At 44.2% G+C, this 21,691-nt stretch overlaps 1 protein-coding gene across 2 annotated transcripts; it reads right to left on the bottom strand.

Moving 5' to 3' along the window:
- Window positions 1–2,082: 2,082 nt before the first annotated feature.
- On the bottom strand, window positions 2,083–18,531 carry usp31 (ubiquitin specific peptidase 31). 2 transcript variants are annotated; one of them, XM_076144177.1, is made up of 17 exons: window positions 18,142–18,531; window positions 17,405–18,002; window positions 16,929–17,063; window positions 16,257–16,351; window positions 16,079–16,171; window positions 15,636–15,771; window positions 14,623–14,770; window positions 14,326–14,506; window positions 14,051–14,162; window positions 13,857–13,951; window positions 13,267–13,344; window positions 12,364–12,493; window positions 11,735–11,854; window positions 10,653–10,878; window positions 10,401–10,559; window positions 9,185–9,337; window positions 2,083–8,430 (listed from the first exon to the last, which is right to left on the bottom strand). In XM_076144177.1, the coding sequence occupies exons 2-17, from the start codon at window positions 17,927–17,929 to the stop codon at window positions 6,950–6,952; spliced, it is 3,867 nt and encodes a 1,288-aa protein (XP_076000292.1). In that variant the 5' UTR covers window positions 17,930–18,002; window positions 18,142–18,531; the 3' UTR covers window positions 2,083–6,949. The 2 variants fall into 2 exon arrangements, with proteins under 2 accessions (XP_076000292.1, XP_076000291.1); XM_076144176.1 differs by having other exon boundaries at window positions 17,405–18,531.
- Between the last annotated feature and the right edge of the window lie 3,160 nt (window positions 18,532–21,691).

The following is a 21,691-nucleotide window of genomic DNA, read 5'->3' as shown; positions in this document are numbered from 1 at the left end:
CAGTGAGCGTGAGGGCCTACACACTTTATAATGTGTTGTTACAGACAGTGGTTGACCTTTAGCTGTGCAGGCACATGCATATTCTGCCTGGACTCTTGCACTCCTCGGCTCGCACCTCTCCGTCTCTGTCTCCTCCCCCCGCTCCTTCCCCTGAATTCCAACCTCCTTCTCCTGCCTCCTGGGATCGATTGCTATTGATTTTCCCGCTCTCTCCTGGGTGGAGTCAAAAGAGGGGACAAAGAAGATAAAAACCACAGGCGAATTTCTAAAGTAACTCCACTGTACCGTAGGGACTGATATTACCCAGAGTGAAGAGTCAGGCGCCCGGTTCAACTCCACTTAAAAGAACAAGAGAATAGAGAGTAAACGGCGTCTTCAGCTTACCAGGAAATGTCCTATGATTCATGTCCTGGATCTCCGCCAGAGACCAAGTGGCAATTCTCAGTTTTTACGGCTGGGCTGATATAATGGCGGCCCAATAGGTGTTGAGACAAAAGGCTTCAATCTTTTCGGAAAAAACAACTAAGGTTTTACTGCAGCTGTGAGGAAATCAGCAGCAAGGCGGGAAACAGCTGCCTTTACACTCCCAATGTCCTTAACACACTATCTGACTGTGACCCTCCATCATAAACACACTCTCCGCTCATAGCCTCGCATCGGTTTATAGATATTCCACAAATAGAGCTGGAAGGACTCATCGATTAATCAGAATCAATCGGTAAAAAAACGAAATCAATGACTATTCGGATGACGTATTAATCTTTGAAGTCGTTTATCAAGTGAACATCTCAAGCAGCTGCTTGTTCCAGCTTCTCCACAACAAGCAGTCGGTGCTTTTCTCTTATCGATTTTTGTACTTTTGGATTTATGGAGCAACACACACCCATAGATTTCCCACTGTTTCCAACTTTCCTTCGGGCTCGATTTTGAAATATTTGCAATGTCTTAATGTGCAACAAAAAATAAAGAATAGATCGAACCGCTCACTTCCACCCTGGCTCGCTGCAGCTTTCTCACACAGCTTTACTGCAGCCATGTATCTCGGTGGGTGTGTCTCACCAGGTGTGTAGGCGTTACACACAGATGGAAACTTGTTTGTTAAGTAAAGTAGAAGCTCTCAGGGACCTCTGGGTTTGTTTGCCTGGATGGATTTCTGTCGCCATAAACATGAAGCTCTGCGATGTTGACAATGTTTGACACATCGCTGCTATTTTACACCATAATAAAGAGACTCTGGTCCTTTAAAAACCTCAGGGACTCATCGCTTATTCCACATAACTGACATATTTCATACTATATTGAATACAAAGTCGTACTTGGTGTTTAACGTCTTCACTTACTCTTTTCAACCTGACCATCAATGACACTGGTGAATGTGCTTGTGTCAGCATATTTCAGCTCTCCAGCGTCTTTATCCTGTGAGCAAGAAAAGCTCCAGGTGACAATCCCGCTCCGGAATTTAGAGCCGCTTGTGTATTGTGCACAGCCTTGATGTCTGAGACGATGCACGGTGTGTGCAGCGGAGAAACAATAAGCGGTTGATTTGTGTTGCTGGTACGCTCACACAACAGCAGCTGGATGGGAGCTGGATGAGGGAGGGAGCTTTGAACATTCCGCTCACCTACACAACGCGTCTCGTTCCATCTGCGTAATACAATTTGTGACAGTTTGGAGATTGCGAATGTGAAATGTAGATTGTGGGCGGCCCGGCAGATCTGACTGCAAACTGATTCCATTAGACTCTGAATGCTTTAGAAGTATTTCATAGATTTTTCGGGGATCAATCAATGTGAAGTTGTGGATAGTGCAATATTTTGTATAATGTAAATGTCATATTACAGTTACAATGCTGCATAAGTGAAGCTCAAGTGTGTGCAGCAGTGTGTCTGTGTCACACTCTGTGTGGCGAGGGTCCATTTTTAGGAGCAAAGCTCCCTCTAGTGTACCAACCAGCAGCACCAGACACAACAAAAACACACACACTCCCAAGTGAAATGTTGAACATTTTTAATCAGATTTTCCATTTCTTGCATGGGAAAACCAACAATGTATACAAACATTTGTCCATTTTGGAGAAATGCACTCTTAAACAACACATTAAAAGTGCATATAACAAAAAAGAAGAAGAAATAAATTAACATACAAGACTTGGACACCGTCTAATGTATTAGTTTAAAACTGTACAATGTCAAAAACGGTTTGATCAACTTAAAAAAAATGTAAAAAATGAAATAAAGCTGTTTGATAGAAAAACGATTCAAATGAATGAACCTCATAGTGAGAGGAGCAGAGTCAAAGCAGCCCGGGTACGCCAACTAATACATTAAAGAATGTCCTACACATTTTTGTTCCATGACTTATGAGTAAAAAAAAAAAGAGCTTTGCGGTCAGCACTATGTTCTTTGTGAAGGAATAAAATGAAACATTGCTCTTCCAGTTGGTTGAAATGACATTCATTCATTCAGTGTGTTTCCAGGTTTCTGTATCAGGCAGAAGAAAACCATCCAAACTAAAAAACATTTTCTCTAAAGCCTCGCACTGATTCTGAAAACTCCCAAAAACGCAACACCCCCCCCCCCCCAAAAAAAAACAAAAGCAACAGCAAAACCCACTGAAGTGACCTGGAGTGGGCGTTGTTGACATTAAGAGTGTGGGTAAACAGCTTCTATCGACACATCTGGATCACTGCACACAACCGCAAGCAGAGCTGCCAGTGTGTGGCTGCGTGGATCGTCCGTATCTCTGTTGCGTATAAGGTTAATGTATAAATGATGTAAATAAAGACGTTAAACGTTTGACATTTTAACGACCGTAATAAAAAACATCTGCATTGCACCATTGCCTCAAAAAACAAGCCATCTGGTTGAGTCTCAGAGGTTTGTGAAGAGTTTTAGACCCATGTCACTTCAGCGCGTTCTCAACTCGCCTATGTTGGATTGAAGGGAGATTGCATCAATTTGTTCACGTCAAAATCAGCTTTTTGAGCTTGCTGAGCGTTATTCAGGGTCTCAACAAGTTATTGTGACTGTGGAAGTCAAGGAAACGGACCTCTGTGACATCACAAGGGTCGTTTCATGTGGATGCACAATAACTCCTAATCAAACTCTGAATTCAGCCCCAACCCAAATCCTACGGGTGGCTTTACTTTTCAAAACCCTATTCCCCAGCAGCCGCCCCAGTGATGTCATGGCAGGTCACTTACCCTCTACTGCTCTAAAAAGCCTTTGTACAAGTTGTCACTTCGCCAAATTGTGCTCCCCAAGACCAAACAACTGTCTTTTACGTGTCCGTCTGGTGTAAACTCCCTGCATTCCCCCTTAAAAAACAACAAAACAAATCACATTATGAAACAAATCATAGTGTAGACAATATTGAACATCCATTTTAGTGTTTTTTTTATATACTGGAATACAAAACTGTAAATTGTTCCTTATTGCATTTTGCTGCATATATTGATACAGTGTGTGAGACGCCTTATTGAGAGTGAGACACCAAATTCTCTGCTTTCGAACGGGGAGCTCACTGTGACCTAAATCAATGGAAGGCTTTTACACAATACACACATGCATGAAGCCGTTAAGAACCACAAAAAGGTGTGTGTGTGTGTGTAGTGTGTGTAGTGTGTTTGCTGGTGTACAACAGCACCCAGAGAGCACATGAGCAGAATGCAAAAAGTAAAACACGATGGAATGACGGGGGGAAACACAAGATTATGGCATCGAAGTGTTAAATATTTTCATATAGGTGCGATTCTTAGATAATCTTTCATTTACAATTTCAAGGTATTCGTAAGGTGCAAATTAAGCAATGTGAATATAGCGGCCATGCTCTGCTGTCTGGGCGTTACAAAGCGGCCGTCTTGCATAGTTAATAAAAACACATGCGTTAGCGTTTTCATGCAATACAGCATTCCTTTATCCTTCTCAATATTGTGACGATGACGACAAATAATAAGGCAAAACAACCGGACCAATACCTAAAAGGCAGAAAGCAGATATAAAACTCCTGTCTACTCTGCATCTCACATTGATTCTTGACATGTTGGTTCAACTGCCTGTAAAGTGAAATAGATGCAGCGGTTAGACACGGCTCAAAATCATACTGATGGGATAAGAAACATAATAAGAATGAAATGGTGGATGTTTGATCAAACTGCAGATGGATGAGCTGCTCACTGAGTGGATCTCTAATACGAACAGAAATAACTTTCATTAGCCTCGGGAACAAAGGTTGTGGTAAGCAAATACATATATATATTATTGTAAACAATGAAAGCAACTGAGCTCGTCCGTTTGAATGAACCCAGGCTGTTCCAACACCTTTGACCCCAAAGACGCGTGTTCGTTCAACGCAGAAGGACACTTTCAACGACGTACTCACTCCAGACCCCCCCCCCAAGACCCAAGACCCCCGCCAACTATTTGGAAGACCGGCGAGTCGCTACACAGCAGGTGAGGTTATTTGTTCCGTTGCTCTGTAAAAACTTCTTCCGTGAGTGAGATGAGTGAGAGGAGGACACAGTGTTAATCTCTTAAGGGCGTCTTAAGGATCCCGCCGTCGATACGTTCGCCGAGTCAATCTGAAGCAATCAACGTAGGTATGGATGAAGGAATAAAGTACGGCAACTGTGAAATGTGTGGAACATCTATTTACGTCTGCCGCTTAACATATGCGTTAGGTACAACTGGAAAAAGTGGAACAATAAACCCTCACCGTGACCTTTACCCTGCTCATTTACACGCTGACTTCACTTCCCCCTACCCCTTCCATATCTACAGGACTTACGCCGTACGAAAGACATAATAGCGCATGTTGGAAATACTGTAAGTCTTCAGGAGAGGAAGTTCAGACGACGCTGTTGGTTGAAGTAATAATCACCTGTGACATGTTGTGTGTTAAGGACCTATATCTACATTCATTGTGTGTTTAAAAAAATAACAGTATGCTACAACGCTGAGTGTGCTGGTGCGCTAATCTAACGTGTCATTATTGCAGCTGCGGGGTGATGTCATATCTGTAACGACTGTCACGGTTCAACAAAAGTCTTCTTCTACTATTTTAACCATTGAGATGCAAACCGAAGAAAAATGAAACGCAGCATTTGACAGTTACAAACAAAAAACTAATCCAGCTAAGTGGCGCGACTCTCCTGCAGTACCGCTGATGGCCTGGTCGTTCTCGCTCGCTTTGGAAGTGCGTGAGTGTGTGTGTGTGTGGTCACAGTTGTGAATCAGCATTTTTTCTTTTTAAGTATGCTAATGTGAGAAAGGTCGGGGCCAGAGGAAGGCCGGCCTGTTTGTTTGTTCGTTGCAGCACCAGGTGTTGTAAAGGAGCAACTCGTCTCAACATCGCCCCCCTGAAACGCTGAGATGAACGTGAGCGTGAACCCTTTTACCGTTTCAAGTCTGAGGCCCATACACACCGCGTTACGATATGTCTCTATAATACGTACGGAGGAAGAGGACTACATATTAAAAATGAGATAATTACACGCGTTAGGTTAGTGTGTGTGTGTGTGTGTGTGTGTGTCATGGCTTTATCTATACAAAGTGCAACTGACATTCCTACTTTAGTGATGCATACAGCAGTAGATGAGTTTGTACTAAAAGGCGCTTTAAAGATCATTTTCATCTTGCTTACAGAAAGAAAATGTGAATTATACTATATAGTTTCTCTGTCGCTATCTACAGGTACATTTATTTATATTTATATATATATAATTATATTCATATAGTTTGATCTGAAAGGGTTTCATTCCAAAACAGGTCTTGATTTGAGAAAGAAATATTCTTAACTTTACTAAGTCTGTAATAAAATACATTTCTATTTTTTTGTTTAAACTACCAGTATTCAAACAAAAATAAAGTTCTAAAATAGCCACCAAACTTCACCGCATCTTCACTTCACTCCTGTCTCTTTGCGTTTTCCGTCGATCGACGCCTCGGCATCGGCAAATTCTGCAGCGGTTGACAAAGAGGAGTAGGAATCGCCTCTCTACAGTTCCTCATTGGTCCTAGATGAGACATGATGCTACATAACGCCACATAGCGTACAGTGAAGTGATGTGTTTCCCCTCTGCAGCGTTAAAGAAGAAGAATCGCTCACTATCAACCCGCTGCATGAGACGAGTGAAACCCTCAGACAAAATCATTTTGGAATGAAACTCTTCTGTGTGTGTTGGTGTGTGTGTGTGTGAATATCTACTGAGAGCCGGTATTTGTTCAGAGGCTGTTTTTGATGTTTTCTCCCTGCTCCTAAGATCAGCACTGAGGTTTAAGCACCGACCAGCCGGCCTCAAACAGAGACGTCTCTCTGTACGCAGGCGAGAACGGGAGAACGTGTCTCAACCCACAGCCTTTCACTAAATCATATTTTCCAGCAGAATGATTATCAAGCAAACGATTGGGTGCTCGGCGGCGTTCGCGCCTCTGCGGAACAATAACAATCTCCATGAGGAAGAGGAAGAAGAAGAAGAAGAAACTGAGTCCCCGCGATTTCAAAAGGAGCGAGGAAAAGGACTATGTCAGCTGCCCAAATCCACAGAGAAGAACCCTGTGGTATACTGGAGTCGTTCACATGCCAGGAAACATCCCACGCTCTGAGTTAATACCCTCTAATGTACCTTACTGGTGAAGTTGGTCATGACGCTGTGCACGTCTGAGAAAACACAACAGATCATGAGCATCAGGCATCAGGCAAAATACGTGAATGATGTGCAAAAATACAGCATTTTGCTTTTTTTTTCTCCTCCTGTTATCTATCGCAGCTGAAAGTAAATCAGAGCTGGCCGCATGTGTTCAAACCTCAAAAGCCGCCACTGGCATCTCAAGAACACAACACCAAAAACCTGTCCTCCCCCCTCAACCAAATACAATAGGCGCTCACTGGAACTTAGGCACAAAGAAAGTAGCTGCATGACGCCGGCTTAAACTGCTACGGACGCTGAGGGTCACTTCGGCCTCTGAGCTGTGCGTGCGGGAGACTGCGTACTCGACGACAGCTTCCGGGAAGACGCCATCCTCTCCAGAGGCTTCTTTCCGTTGGCGGGAGACTTGAGACTTACATCGGAGCTGGAAGACTTGGACTTGCCGACGTGTAGGAGAGAGCGACTGAGCGAGCTGGGGGGCTTGAAAGACTCCGTGGACACTGGCTTCGCCTCGCCCCCGCGAGTGTCCAACGACGTCTGCGAGGACACGTTGTCCTGTGTTTCTCCGTCGCCGCCGCCGCCGTCCTTACCGTGTCCGTTTTGTTTGCCTGTCCTCTCGGAGGCCTTTTTCGCGAGCACGCTGCTTTTTCCTAAATCAGCCGACCGGCGGCTTTCCCTTTGCCTGAGGGCGCTCTTGAAGAAGGACAGACCCTTCTCCTCAGACTTGCTGCCGCGGTGGAGGTCCTTTGACGAGACGCTTGGCGAGCGCAGGCTGGTTACAGAGGAGCTGCTGCTGGAGCTCCTCAGGAATCTCCTCTCAGGTCGGTTACTTTCCCCACTCTTTGATAGAGAAGAGCGGGCGATGGAGCCGCCGCGGGTAGCGTCCACCAGGGGGCTCGTGTGCACAGAATCTCTACTGAAGCTGCGTTCCATCAGTCTTTTACGGCTCGTGGAGGAGACGACTGGAGTCTTTCTTGTGGTCGGAGAGGGGGAGGCGGAGGACTGAGGCGTGGAGCGGACGCACGGCTTATGCTGCAGCGTCGCCTCCAGAGGTCGAGATGGCTCCGTCGCTTTAGAAGGAGTGCCGCTGGGTGTGGAGTTGCCTTTCTTGGCATTAACACTCTTCTCCTTATTATTGCTCCCCTTTGTTCCTTTCACAGGTGTACTGGAAGACGTCTGAGAGGTGGAGGTCTTATTGATGGAGGAGGAACACAAACGTTTTTTGGAGGTTTTCTCTGGCTCGGGTTTGCTCGAGGTCTTGGTGGAGCTTGTGCTTTCTGCCTTTGAGGCAAATCCAATACTGCTCTTACGTTTCTGCTCTTTGGAGGGAGTAGCTTGGGTGGGAAGCAGGTTTTGGTCGATAGCTGTTATCTGGTTGTTGTTCTCAGTCGGCTCATTTTTGGAGTTCTTCTTTTCTATTGAAGTGGAAGCCTTGGAGTAGATGTCCTGGAACCTTTTGTTGTTGTCCTGATCGGTGAAGTTGCTGTCCACCATTGACAAAGGAGTCCTGCTGCCAAAGTAGCGCTCGTGTTTGCTGTAGCTGCCAAAACAGGACGTGGACACTTTGTCATCACAGGCCTCTCCTATCCGCTCCAGAGGAGGTGAGCTTCGAGAGTCGAGGGAGAAGCGCGAGGGTGAGTTGGATCTCATGTGAAGTTTAGCAGAGAGAGACCAAGACGGTTTTAAGCCGCTGTCGCTGAGGGCCAGAGGGCTGGCGATGGAAGACCTGGAGGACAAGCTCTGCCCCTGAATGCTCCTCACAAAAGGCCGGACAGAGAATCCACCTTCAAAGAAAGGAAACAAACAAAGAATAAAGACTTAACTCTGCTAAGCTTTAGTGTAAATTACATTAAATAAGATTCAATTGTGTTGTTTCAAATCAACCATGGCCACAGTTAAATATGACTGTGCCCAGCATGCATTCTTTGGGACTATTACCACCTCACATTCCAGGACTCTGAAGCCTACATTTACATGAACCTCAAACGGTAGCACACGCCAACATCTGTTTCAATTTGGAGTCCCATTGCACGCAAGGTTGCCCACAGGAAATGTGTGAGTGAAGTCTGCAGCGGTTAGCGAGGGGGAGCGGGACGGAGAGGCTGGGTTCAAAGCTTCATCAATCACTGAGACGCGCTCGTCCCACTGAGAGACGTGACACACGAGACGCTCGTATCGCTCTCTGACTCAGAACTACCATATTCACTCTGCTTTGACACTGATGAGGTTAATAACCGCTGAAGATTGAATCATGATGGAATGAAAGACAGGCTGGAAAAACTGAAGCCACACCAAACTTAAGTCAGTGGGTGTGATGGGCTGACTGGTCGCATTATTATTCTAACATAGTTGTTACATACAAATAGGCACAGAAGCTCATGTGTCATTTAGTTGAAACTGAAAAAGTCAGTTCAAACACAAATACTTCTGCTCCAGCACTGCAGTACTTCTGTGTGTGTGTGTGTGTGTGTGTGTGTGTGTGTGTGTGTGTGTGTGTGTGTGTGTGTGTGTGTGTGTGTGTGTGTGTGTGTGTCTCACCATCGTCTTCGCTGCGTTCTGCTGCAAACTCTACGGACTCGGCCAGCGAGGCAAGAGAGGTGCGTCTGGATGAGGTGCCGGAGGCCAAGCTAGCCGGCCGGCTACCTGGCAGCCTGTTGACCCAGTGGTCACACAGAGATGAACTGGTTGAACCTGTGGGGGTCAAAAACATCGAGCATATCAGCCAGATGATAAAATAAGGTGCTGAAAAATATATCTGTACCCTTTATAGATGAAGAAGTTACAAGCAGTTTGAGTGACAGCTAAAGCTCAAAGCCTTTGACCCTGACGAGTGTTGGTGAACAACAGGTGCAGCCAATTAAGCAGAGACACAGAGCTGGGTCAGTCTGAAGGCAGGAAACGCCTGAACCCCACATGTGGAACAACTGGCTCTCACACAAAAACTATAACTGTTATCTGAAAACAGGTTCGACTGTGAGAAGCAGGAGAACTTCCTGAACACGGGGATGCGTTGTGGTGCAAAAAGGCCAGAAAGTAAAGAAGAACTGGCAAGCTGAAAAAAGGTGGAAAAGATTTTTATAAGCTGAAAATTTAAGATGAGAAAAAACTGAGGACCAGTTTTCACTCTAAGGCAGAAAGAGCAAAAACTACAAATGTTACAGTTGAACATATTACATATTCTGAAAGAGGACACAAACTCCTGTTTCTATGTACAGTATGTACTGTTTATGAAGTGCCAAATTTGTTATAAGTTATAAAGAGTTTAATTATAATTATCTGAAGTAGAGATTTGCAGAAGCTGAATTTAGAGTGTGAGGCTCTTAGCCAATCAGCTTCAAGTTGACTCCACTCCAACAAGAGCACATGAGCCAGATCTTTAGACAGACAATACTGTATGAACGTTCAGCACTAATGTCTACATGGGTTACTGAAGGCACAGATGAATTATCGTCAGCCATTGATCAGTTTCCATCGCCTATTCACCCACAAATCCAAGTCATCCATCACAGTGTTGTGGCTCCATTTGTCCAAACGCTGACACAAACTTGTGCTTCAGCAATCCTACAGCACTCTGTAGTATCCCTTCAAGCACATCAAGTGTGTTTGTAGCCGTGAACAGCATTTGAAAAGCGGCCCAGTGAAGAGTTTCACAAGCTGCACATCTCTGACCTGCACAGTTGGATTGTCTAGCCGGTTGTGAAATACGGTGAAAATGAAATAAAGACAAGCGGCACAGTGAATAAACAATACTGACCAGCAACAGAGCTGTTGGCTGACCAGGAGGGAATAGCCGTCCGCCGTTGGTAGAAGAGGATATAGGCTGTCTGTTGACACACGTCGTCATCAGCCAGCGGGGAAACCTCACTGTCATCAAAGCAGTACCACTGACCGTCGATGGAGTTCTTACAGTACGCTACGGGGGCAAAGCAGGAGGAAGAAGGATGAGGAACAATTAACCATACAACAGTTTGGTTCAGTCTTCAAACTGTCCTTCTGTTACGTTTACCTGTGTAGTGGCCTCCGTGCATATTCCCGTGGTGGTTACACACAGCGTACAGGTCGTACAGGTAGTCGTCAGGGTTTCGCCCCAAGCCATAGGGGCGTCTCCAAGGCGACCAATGGGAGGGCAAACTCCAGCTGCTCTGGCTTCTCTTCACCACATGAGGTGCCATGTCCATGCCCATCAGCGGGAACTTCACCATGTTCTGCATCTTCACCCTCCGATCTCCCTCCTAGAAGCAAAGGGACTTCATTGAAGCAGCTACATACACACACACCGTCTTCTGCTTACAATTACTACTAAAACACTCCTAACTTTTCCAGTAGTTGTTTGGATTGCCACAAACGACTCACTCCTGGCATGAGGGAAGGAGGATGCACACACAAGGAATTACAACAGAATCTCTTAGCCAATGTCCCTGTTAGAACCAAGAACAGGCTGAAACAAAAACACACTGAGCTCATCAAGTAAGCCGTGTTGGAGAGCATAAATAGAGTCTAATAGCCAATTTCACTCCTAATGTTGTGTCTGAGTAGCACATTTGTAGAACATTGCTCCATTAAGGGCTTGAATGTGGGCATGTTTGGGGGGCATGTCTGCTTTGACAGGTGTCTCAGGCTGTAACAATTAGATGTGACTGTTGCTTCTCAGTCGGGGTGATTCAGTCGGAGGAGACGGGGAAATAACTTTGATAACTACGCATGAAGAAAGAATAAAACAGCTCTGCCTGTAAGCCATCATTAGACATCTGACAGATTAAAAAATGCTGATTTTGTCGCTCGTGCCCAGATTGGGGCTCAGCGGTGCTGGAAGTGCCCGGCAACACCAGCAGCGTTTGTTTGGAATGGCCGCTTTCTGACGCACTGCTAACCTCCTCTAATGGCCCTGAGGTGTGTGTTGATGACTGGGGTTTGCCAGCCACTTCCTTTCACTGGCCTGTAATGACTTTAAACAAGAAGGCAAACGAGCACCGAGATTCCTGCAGTATTCACCTCCATTTCTCAAGAACCCCAGGAAGCGCAGAATGCCAACAGTGAGTTCAACTCCCGCAAAAGCACATGATGGGTTGAAACAGTAGAAACGTTTACCTGTCTGAACCTTTTGAGATGCAGTATGAGTACATCCGGCAGCGTCCACAGGCTGAGCTTAATGCGGCCTTGCTGCAGCTGCTTGCAGTGGGGACAGCGCCAGGCGTCGTCTGGGGCCAGCTGGAACACACAGACGTACACACACACACACACACACACACACACACAGAGAGACACACACATACACATATACACATAGCAGCCATCAAGGACAAGCTCCGACCACAGCGCTTATAAAAATGGCCTTAAACAGGAGGAGGCCCTGGCTTTTCCTCACGCCTCTCCATTCTTCTACAGAGCAGGACCAGGCGAGCTCAACCACAATGTATATGTAGGTCTCTGCTCAGACGTTCCTCCAAACATAGCAGTAGGAGCCCGATACGCAGTGAAACCAAGGCAATTGAAAGGCTCTTTAAAATGTGGCAAAAGAATAATAAACCAACGCGGAGGAGACAAATCTACGCCTATACGATCTGATCTTCAAAATATACCGGCCGCTAATTAGGCTTAATACATTCTAATGTTTGTGTGTGTGTGTGTGTGTGTGTGTGTGTGTGTGTGTGTGTGTGTGTGTGTGTGTGTGTGTGTGTGTGTGTGTGTGTGTGTGTGCGCGCGTGCAATCATGTTACCTGCTCCTCCTTAGTGTAGAGCTGGAAGCACTGAGCGAGGGTGCATGCTTGGGGCTGATGGTGTTGTTCTCTGTGTAGATACACACTCTCAGCGTCTGGGATGTACTCCTCCTCGGTGTGTCCAAACAAGCTGCAGGGAGGACAAGGGGAGCACGATATTTTTTCTTGTTTAGAGAACTAGTGAGTGTGCCTTACAGTGTTGGACCTCGCCCCAGGGCCGCAGCGGCACTGAAACTGCCGACAACCTCAGATCGGTTAACGAAACTTGCACGCAAATTCACACGGGCACACAGGCTTTGCAGGTATCTGGTTGCCAAAGTGTGTTCCTGAATAATAGCAGAAACACTCACAGACATACTGCACTATACTTATGAGGACACGCTTTACTAGGAAAAGGGTGTGTTAGTCCCACACATAGGAACTATCAAGACTTCTCAAGAACCTTTGCATGCTTGGTTTGAAAAACAACTTTAAACTAAGCAAACATGTTACTGTATTGAGCAAGATTATGCATGTACATTTAAGGTTAAGGTGTAGAAGATGTAGTTGTGAAATGTAGTCTTTATAGTATCTATGCATTCATGTAAAACTCTGTCACAACGTGTAAATGAAACATTACTGATACACTGTACGGCTTTTGTTCAATTTCAGGTTTTCCAAAATTCTGACACCCTGCAAAATTGTGTCCTTAACTGACATCTGAAGGTGCAGTGTGTGTTGTTTTTATTTATGCCGGTGGCAAGTACGTAGTTGCCTGCCGAGCACAATGAGCGGCTACGTCAAGCTGCAAAACAGGTACACCGGTTGGATGAATAGAAACAAAACTGGAGAAAAAAAGGACGGCGAAGATAAAGATAAAGATGTTCCCAGGAGTAAAGTGAATGTTGTTGTTTTTCCACTCACTAATCCTTGGTCTCTTTGTCCCATTCCACCACGATCTTCACATGAGGTGGTCCACCTTGTCCACAGGACTTGTATGCTCTGCAGTGGAGAGAATAAGGTTGGGAAATACACACTGATGCTTAAGCGGGGGCAGCGATGCAATTTAACCATGGAGACAACATAAAGGAGGACGTGTTAAATAATACAGTATGAGATATATATGGTATCATGGTGCCCACCCTTAACACCTACTGATCACTGTTATGTTGTGATTTAGTTTTTTCAGCTTTGATTTATGCACTCTGATCGGGCAGCGATGTCGTAACTTGTTGACGAAACTACTGCAGGTTACGAGGCAAACGTGCCAAACCGGCATTTAAACCGGCAGCTACAATCATGTTCCGACTTGTTATCTAACCCTGCATGCACCTGATAAAAACATCGGTGCAGAGAGAGGGCCAAAGGACCAAACTACTCACTCAATGAAGGATTGAGCAGTTGGACCAACTTTACATACAAGCTTAACTTACTGTCACCTGTCACAGATATTAAGATTAAACTGTGTGGTATTAAAGAGTGATAAATAAATACAAAAGACAGGGAGAACTGACCTGTCCACAGTTGGGTGACACAGCGGCCGTTCATCTTGAGGAAGAAGGTAAGTGATTCCAACGACTCCAACCACTCGCAGACTGAATGGACCCACCTATGGACAAGAGACGCCGGAAAGTTCAGCTGTGAGACGAGAACCAGCCACAAAGATTGAGAGAGTTATTTTGCATCTCAGCTGTGTTCCTCTTCCTACCTGAATGTAGACGCCCGGCCTCAGAAGGTGACGCATCTTCTCCAGGATCTCTTTCTGTAGCGTGTCCCAGGTCACAGTGCGCTCCAAGTACAGAACGAACGGAAGGCCGAACCTGAAACCCAGAATGTTCCTCAGCCTGTTAGATGTTATCCTTTATCCACGATTAGAAACACAGAAATACCCCCAAAACAAACTACTGTAGGTTGCGTCGTCTACGTTCAATCGATGGGAGTAACCGGAGAAAGAAGCAGATAGGGGAGATAACGGCACCGTACCTTTTCCCTTGGTGGCCTGTACAAGCTCTGTTACAGACTAAAAGGATCACTTTTTCAGGTCCCAGGTTTTTATTAGGCGATGCGGTTACAGGGGTCATGGCTCCCTGCATGAAAGATGGAGTCCTGCTGATTTCCGTTCCGTATTTCAAGTTGTTATGATTCAGGTTTGCCAGAAGACTTCCTGAAGGACAGGGAGAGAGACGGATGGAAGCGTCACGGTAGCTCCCACCGCGGCAATCCGAGGAATCGTGAGAAAAGCAGACGCTTCGAACAAAACACATAAAAACAGCAAGTTACCTCGTTTGGTGCGTATGTTTTCCAGCTTAAAAGTCTCCGGTGTCTCAAAGGCGAAGATGGAATCGCTCTCCTGAATGATGTCGAGGTCGTCGTCATCGTCGCAAAAGGAGCGATGAAAGCCGTCGTAGTACATTTCGGTCAGAACAAACTGGAAAAAGGTGTTTATATTTACTGTCACAGTCCAATGATCGGTATTTCTAGAGATTGGATACTATACTGAAACAAGCATTGATCTGCAATCGTTAGTTAGAAGCTGAATCGGGTGCTGTGTTGCAGTTTTCAAATCAATTCTTTAACTACAGTGCAACCTTCCCCCTTCCCAACCCAATTGCTCTGGCAAAACTATTCAAAATTTTTCGGAAAATCTTCTCCATCACAGCAGCAAATAATTAGACTCTTGGCGACTGTAGCATTTAGCGGCGTAGCAGACTGATGTATGTGGTTAGTCCTGAACAGACGCAATACATTTATAACTGAAGCCTTTGTGGGAACATTCAGCATATTCACTTCATGGAACAAAACTCATAGAACCTGTGACGGGCACTTAGTATTAGTATTTTAGGAGACCATGTTTACAGCCCAGTTTCAGGCTTGTGAAAAGACCCAGAGTGAAATCAGTGAGGTCTATGCAACTCTCTGCAAGATTTACACAATTTGCCACAGCCTCTCTTATCTCTGTCAAGACTTCAAAGCATTGTGCTCCAGTACTTGACAAGGGCACATCACAGGTCAAGTTGCTGTAACCCAAGCGGCAAACATCGCTCACATGATAACTTTTCACTGCACGCTAGATAGCAAATAAGTAATCAAATGCATTGGTCTTAGTTTAGTGTTACCAATATCATCGACATTAGCAGTCCATCATTGGGATCCTTCATTCTCTCTGATTACATATTGAGTTTACGAGTGTTGACGTGTAGTTTTGACTGCAGAGATGTTGAGCTAACAGTGTGCGTCTGTAACACAGCCTGCATTGTTACAGACCCCAAGCTGATAAGGGACAGAAATAGCACCTGGTCTATCGGGATCTTGGTCTCACGTGACACGGCATCTCTGAGGCGATAGACGGTGCTGTTGATGGGAACGGCAACTCCTATCCTCATGCAGTGAGAGTACTTCCCCTGGTACACCACTGTCACGTACAGGGGCCTAGAGAAGAATGGAACCCCAGTACAAAATGAGTTATACAGTATATGAGTCAGTTTGAGGTCTAAGTGGAAATACAAAAATTTGAAGATGACATCTTGGAAATGTGGCAACCTTAAGGCAAAGACAGATGAAACCCTAATCTATCGGAACATCCTATTTTACAAACCACCACTTGAAAACCCCCACATGATAACATTTTAATTTCTAACATTCCTCAGTATTTTGGAAAAGCTAAATCAAAGCAGTATCCGTTTAGAACATGTAAAAACCTGTAAAGCCAGCATTGTTCATTGCACTTCTCACTCACCGTGTATGCGGTAGCGGTATGGGTAAGGAGATGCAGAGGAAGGGATCAAACGTATTGCTTTGCTTTTGACAATGTGGGCAGGTGAGGGAAGACCTGGTGGAAACAGAATGAATCCTTACAACGGTAGGAGTAACACCATATGGCAGAGCACAGATCGTATAGGAAACATTAAGCATACCTGTACTGAGCCTGAAACAGTTCTTGGACGAACGATCCAGCGGAGAGGGGAGGTGAAGGCCCCTCGTCACTTTGGTTGTCTTCTTCGATTGGTGGCTAAACAAAAACATAACGGTTTGATAAGTCATAAGCAATCTGGATCTAATAGGAGCCATACTGTGAAAGTCATGCAGCCATCTTATCCTCCACTATTACACACCAAGTCAAAGGGATTAAAGTGGTGAAGAATTAATGTCAGACACTTGTCATGTCGACTTAACCTCCACTTTCCATACAAAGGTCATCCAGCCAATTAAAATTTCAGAGCTGGGTGACATCTCATGAGACTTTATGCCTTTTAAAAGGGACAGGGAGGATTTATGTGAAACGTGGTGGTATGGGTTACTCAGCAGGGGAAGTATTGCACAGATATCATGGGGTAGAAGCAGAGGAAAGCCAATTCAAACTGCACTAAAGAAGCTTTAGCGTAATCAGTAAAGCAGGGCCTCAGGACATAATGAACATCTACATAATAAGGAGGCTGATGTACAACCCGTGGCTTTAAGTACTAGGATTTAAAACATTTTGGTAAGAAACTGTATAACAACAATCTGTACCATTGGACAGCAACGATCAAGCCGATAAAACACCAGACTATGTCCATAATAAAGCACAAGCAATATTCCATATCCACCTTAATTGCAGGCCTGCAGTTGGGGTTGACCGTGTTGAGGTCCTCGTGTACTCGGTCCAGCAGCCACAGCAGGAACTCTTGAGCATCGTGCTGAGCATTCCCTTTAAACTGTGTGGCATTTTTTGACACGGCATTCTGTAACCAAAGAGCAGGGCGGAAACCTTACACACAGCCGATCTTGTTATTATTACAGTATTATCACTCAAAAGAAATATTTAAAAAGCCTTTTATCAACTGCAGAACTGATCTAAGAAATGACATCATACATCTTACAGATTCAAAATAGAGCACCCTAAACAGGCACTCGCACATTTTAGTAATTGTTTGTGTTGTTTTATTGCTTGATTGATCTGAAGTTGGCAAGTGCAGTCAAATTAAGTAATTGTTGATGATGATTAATAGTATTGATTCCAATCATATTATGTATCCCTGCTCTACTTACCACTCCTTGTTTACATTATTCATGGCATACTTACTTTGAACTCCCTGCTGTGTTGAGGTGTGTACTCAAACGTCCACAGAGCCCGAACAAGTCCAGACAGCTGCTCTGTCACCTCTCCTTTGGCCAGAGGGCCCTTCTTCTGCAGGAGCACTCCATTGGTTTTTGGCTTGTCCTCATCCGTCTCCTCGCCTTTATAATGTTCCAAGACAAGATACTCAGCAAAGAGCTCCGTGTTGCTTAAGCACTGCAGGACAGCATTCATGAAGCAGGTGTTTCCGTGGTTCTTGAGACCAGAAACTCCAGGAACTCTGTCACCAGACAAGAGGCTCCCGAGGTCGCCATCATCTATGGGTTTATCTTTGCTCCCCGTCTTGTATGTGGTGAAGCCCCCGTCATCTTTGTCATCCTCTGCTTGCACTTCAGATCCAAAGTGGGATAACGCTGTCAGAGTCCTCAGCACTCTGCTCATGAAACTGCCCACAGACCGGACAGAGCCTCGCCTGAAGAGCTTCTTGCTGAAGCTCGACTTCTTGTCCTTGGTGGCCGCTTTACAAGACATGGTTGCCCTTCCGAAGGTGTTCAATCACACAGGAGCGAGAGTCATCTCAGCGGGTCGGATTGTGCTGCTCCATCTCAAAACATGCACAGTACACCGCGGCAGCATGTTAGCTCACCTTATCCCAAAGCATCGTTTTTAAATCGGATGCAAAAACGTGTAGCTAACTAGCAGATGTTTACTTTCACATCGCCGACATTAACAACAAACCTCACCTTAAATACCGTTCACGGCCAACAATCCAGAAACTCCACATCGGCACTAGTTAGGTCGGTTCTTGTCGTGTCAGATGCTTGTTATCTTCCACCAAAGTTACCTCGTTATTACGCTGTACTGCCCGCAGCAATGAATTAACATCGGCTACACTGAGAGCGGCGGTGTTAGCCTAACGCGGCTAACGCAAGAGCTACAATAACAACAAGCGCCGGGGGAAAAGCGAAAGTGCTTTTCGGCAGAGGTATCCAACACATACAGAGAATAACAACCCGACATGGTGGAGAAAGCCGCGAGTAAACAAAGTGGCGAGTTCCTCCGACATTTACTTAGACGTGTGTCACATATTTGGAGACAAGATTTCTGGCTAGGCTACCAAATAGCACAGTCGCTCTGACTTCCTGTTAATGCATTTCAAAATAAAGGAAGTACAAGTCTGATACAGTCAAGGGGCAACGGTAGAGGTAGAAATTCGCGTCAAATTGTGTTTCTATTACAGCAAAGGAAATATTCCTCTTTAAATCTATAAATGTTAAATTGCGATGTTGGTTATAGTCCATATCTGACACACTTGCTTTTCACACCAATTTTTTATTTAACAACTAATCAGAATAATGAATTTTTTGATAAAGGAAACGTAAAGTAGATCTTGTACCAACACTTGTGTTGTCAGGTTTAGAGCTTTTATATTGAAGGCCAGATTTTTTTGGCCTGCACATACAGTATATATACATTCATTGTACTTCTGCGTTCTTATCCTAAGCGCTTTGCAATGAGCTGACATTCACCCATGCGTAAACTGATGGCACAGACATACAATGCAAAGCGCCAACCTGCACACCGTGAGCAGGTAGGGGAATTTAATTGATCAAAAACATATGTACAAGTACCCTAGGGAGCCCGGAATCGAACAAGCAACCTTCCTATCCCTCGCCACGATGCCATAGTCACATTTTTTCTAGTCTCACAATTTCTGAATCTTCCAGAGGAAATACAGTATTACTTTGAGACGAGTAAATACAATGAAGTGAGTCACGATGAGGATATTCTTTGATGAACCAATTTTATCCCACAGAGTGTCAGAAGTCAAACAATCTCAAGTTTCAGTCGTGTATTTCTCAATAGAGTGTGATAAAGAACATTACTCATAGGTTATGCCACTAACTATACACATATATCACATTTATGTCAATGTAAATATGACCCTGTCAGCCACTGGAGTGCTATACATTTGTCCCATCAGTCATTTTCTGCTGTCAGCTCTTCAGCTACTGAGAGAACATTTGAGAACATTTGAGAGCTTTGTGCAGCTCCTCTCTGAACAGAATGGGTCTCAGTAGTTGTAGTCTGACCTGGCCTAGTTTCCCAGAATCCAATTTGCAATCACAAAGGAAGAAACAGGTTGTTCTGTCGCTTGTACAGCTGTCGGCTAAATCAGTCTGGCATATGTAATTACTGAAAAGAGCTTTATGTTTTTGCTAATTAATAGTGAAAATATACTGAATTCTCCATCATTAATACTATTAGTGACTCAATTTTCGTTTGCTGAGGGATGCTGCCACACTAAATTACTGTTATGAGATATTATTAGAAAGCTGTTACTTAAATTATATCAACTCACTAAGACTGTCTGACCTTTAATTAGCATTAAGTCAACCACTGGTACTGTTTGCCCTTATTTATTTGGAAAATGGTGGACAAAATGTTACAATCACACACTGAACAAGTTGATTTCTGTTACTGTGTTTGTGCAGTGCTACAGAGAAACATTTGAGCATATCTGAAATGTAAGAAAGACCATGCAGAGTTTAAGATGCAGATTTGCTGTGCATATATGTACTGTAGTAAACACTGATTTGCTGTAGAGGGCAGCATGACTTTACATTATTTACCATTAACCAAGTTTTCTGTTAGATGGAATTCCCCTCCATGTTGCTATGAATCTATAACAAGATAAACCATCGAGATTCTACTTCACAAACACTAAACCCTCTAATGGCCTCTATTGTGAGGTGACTTTGGCATTCATGGCCTTGCCAAAAAGGTATTCCTTTCCTCAGCCTCATCTGTTTCCAGTGCTGAGAGTCACACAGCTGACCCAGCTGATAATGTTACTGCCCTCATCAATCCCTTCTTTCTGAAGAGTACTGATACAGCTAAATGATATAATCAGCAGAATGTCTTACTTATCTGGGTAGCACAGGGGATTCCATATATGAAACTTCTGTGCCACAAAATGTACATTTTCATGACAAAAACAAGTGACAACCCGGTGCATTTTGTCCAAGTGTCATTTCCAACAGAACCCTGTTTTGTGGACGAAATAAAAAAGGACACATTGTCATTTTGTGGACAAAATGCATCCAGATTACTAGTCAGATAGACTCGCTGACCTGTTCACAAGGGGTAGTGCTCTCTTACCTCCTGCTTCTGTTAGACAGGAGATATTGAATGATATTCCTGCCCTGATTCAATGATGAGGGCATGTTCAGTCATCTCTTGGTGAATCAGTTCTCATTAGGTGTGAGGCAACCTATAAGGTCTGTGACACCTCTGAGTGTTGCCTCAGTGGTGATCAGTGGTGTGGCTCTTGACTCCCTCTAAACAGAGCCGTAGGAACTGATTGAACTGTTAAATGAAAAGGCTTTGTAAGGCTACAATAACGTAGAAAATGACACAAAATAACAATCTGCAAACTGCAAAATCATGCAATCAGAGCTGTCCACACAAGGGCAAAATTACAAAAAATCAAGGAATGCTTGAAATCAAGGATGCTCGCATGTAATCACAAATGGTTTGCAGACAGAATCACACAGGACCTCATACATGAGAGCAACATGGACATCATTGAGTTCCACCTGGAAAAATTGCAGCAATAAGCAAAACAATTAATATCTAATCCACCTTCTGTCCTTCAAATCAGGTCTATACTTCCTGAATCATTCAAAGGACATTTCAATAATTAGTGCATAGAATATCTCAGAAATTTGAATGAATCAAAGAAATACTTTATTTCCTTTCAAATAAATCCCTTGTAAATGATAGAATATAATCAGAAATGCAAAGAAATGAGCATGGATAGCAGTAGCACATTATTACAATATATCATTCCAATATTGTTATATCACACAGCGGAAGCACCCTTGCTTTGTTGTTTAAATGTATGGATATTCCACAAACGTTTTTTCTTTGTCCTGACAAACTAAACTCTCTATTTGCTATTCGCCACCGACATTTCAGGCAGTTAAATCCAGCTGGGGAAGTTCTCTAATGACGTGTCCATGGAAACAAGGCAAAGGGTCACACGGTGTCTTATCTCAGAACAGAGGAAAACCGTCTGTTCATCTCTGCCGTGCTTCTAAAATGATTCAAAAATGAAACAAATAAACAAAGATGTCAGTTTACAGTGAATAAATAGAAAGTCGTGACAACCTGTTGCATATCTACCTTTGTTGAACGCACTTATTGTAAGTCGCTTTGGATAAAAGTGTCTGCTAAATGACCATAATGTAATGTAATGTAATATTATTCAAACATCATTCACAGCTCAGA

Source organism: Genypterus blacodes, unplaced genomic scaffold, assembly GCF_046128005.1.
Source record: "Genypterus blacodes isolate CSIRO-AG114 ecotype Tasmania unplaced genomic scaffold, CSIRO-AGI_Gbla_v1 ptg000028l_1, whole genome shotgun sequence".
NCBI lineage: Eukaryota > Metazoa > Chordata > Actinopteri > Ophidiiformes > Ophidiidae > Genypterus > Genypterus blacodes.
The sequence above is the reverse complement of the archived record's forward strand: the minus strand, read 5'-3'. Positions and strand labels throughout refer to the sequence as shown.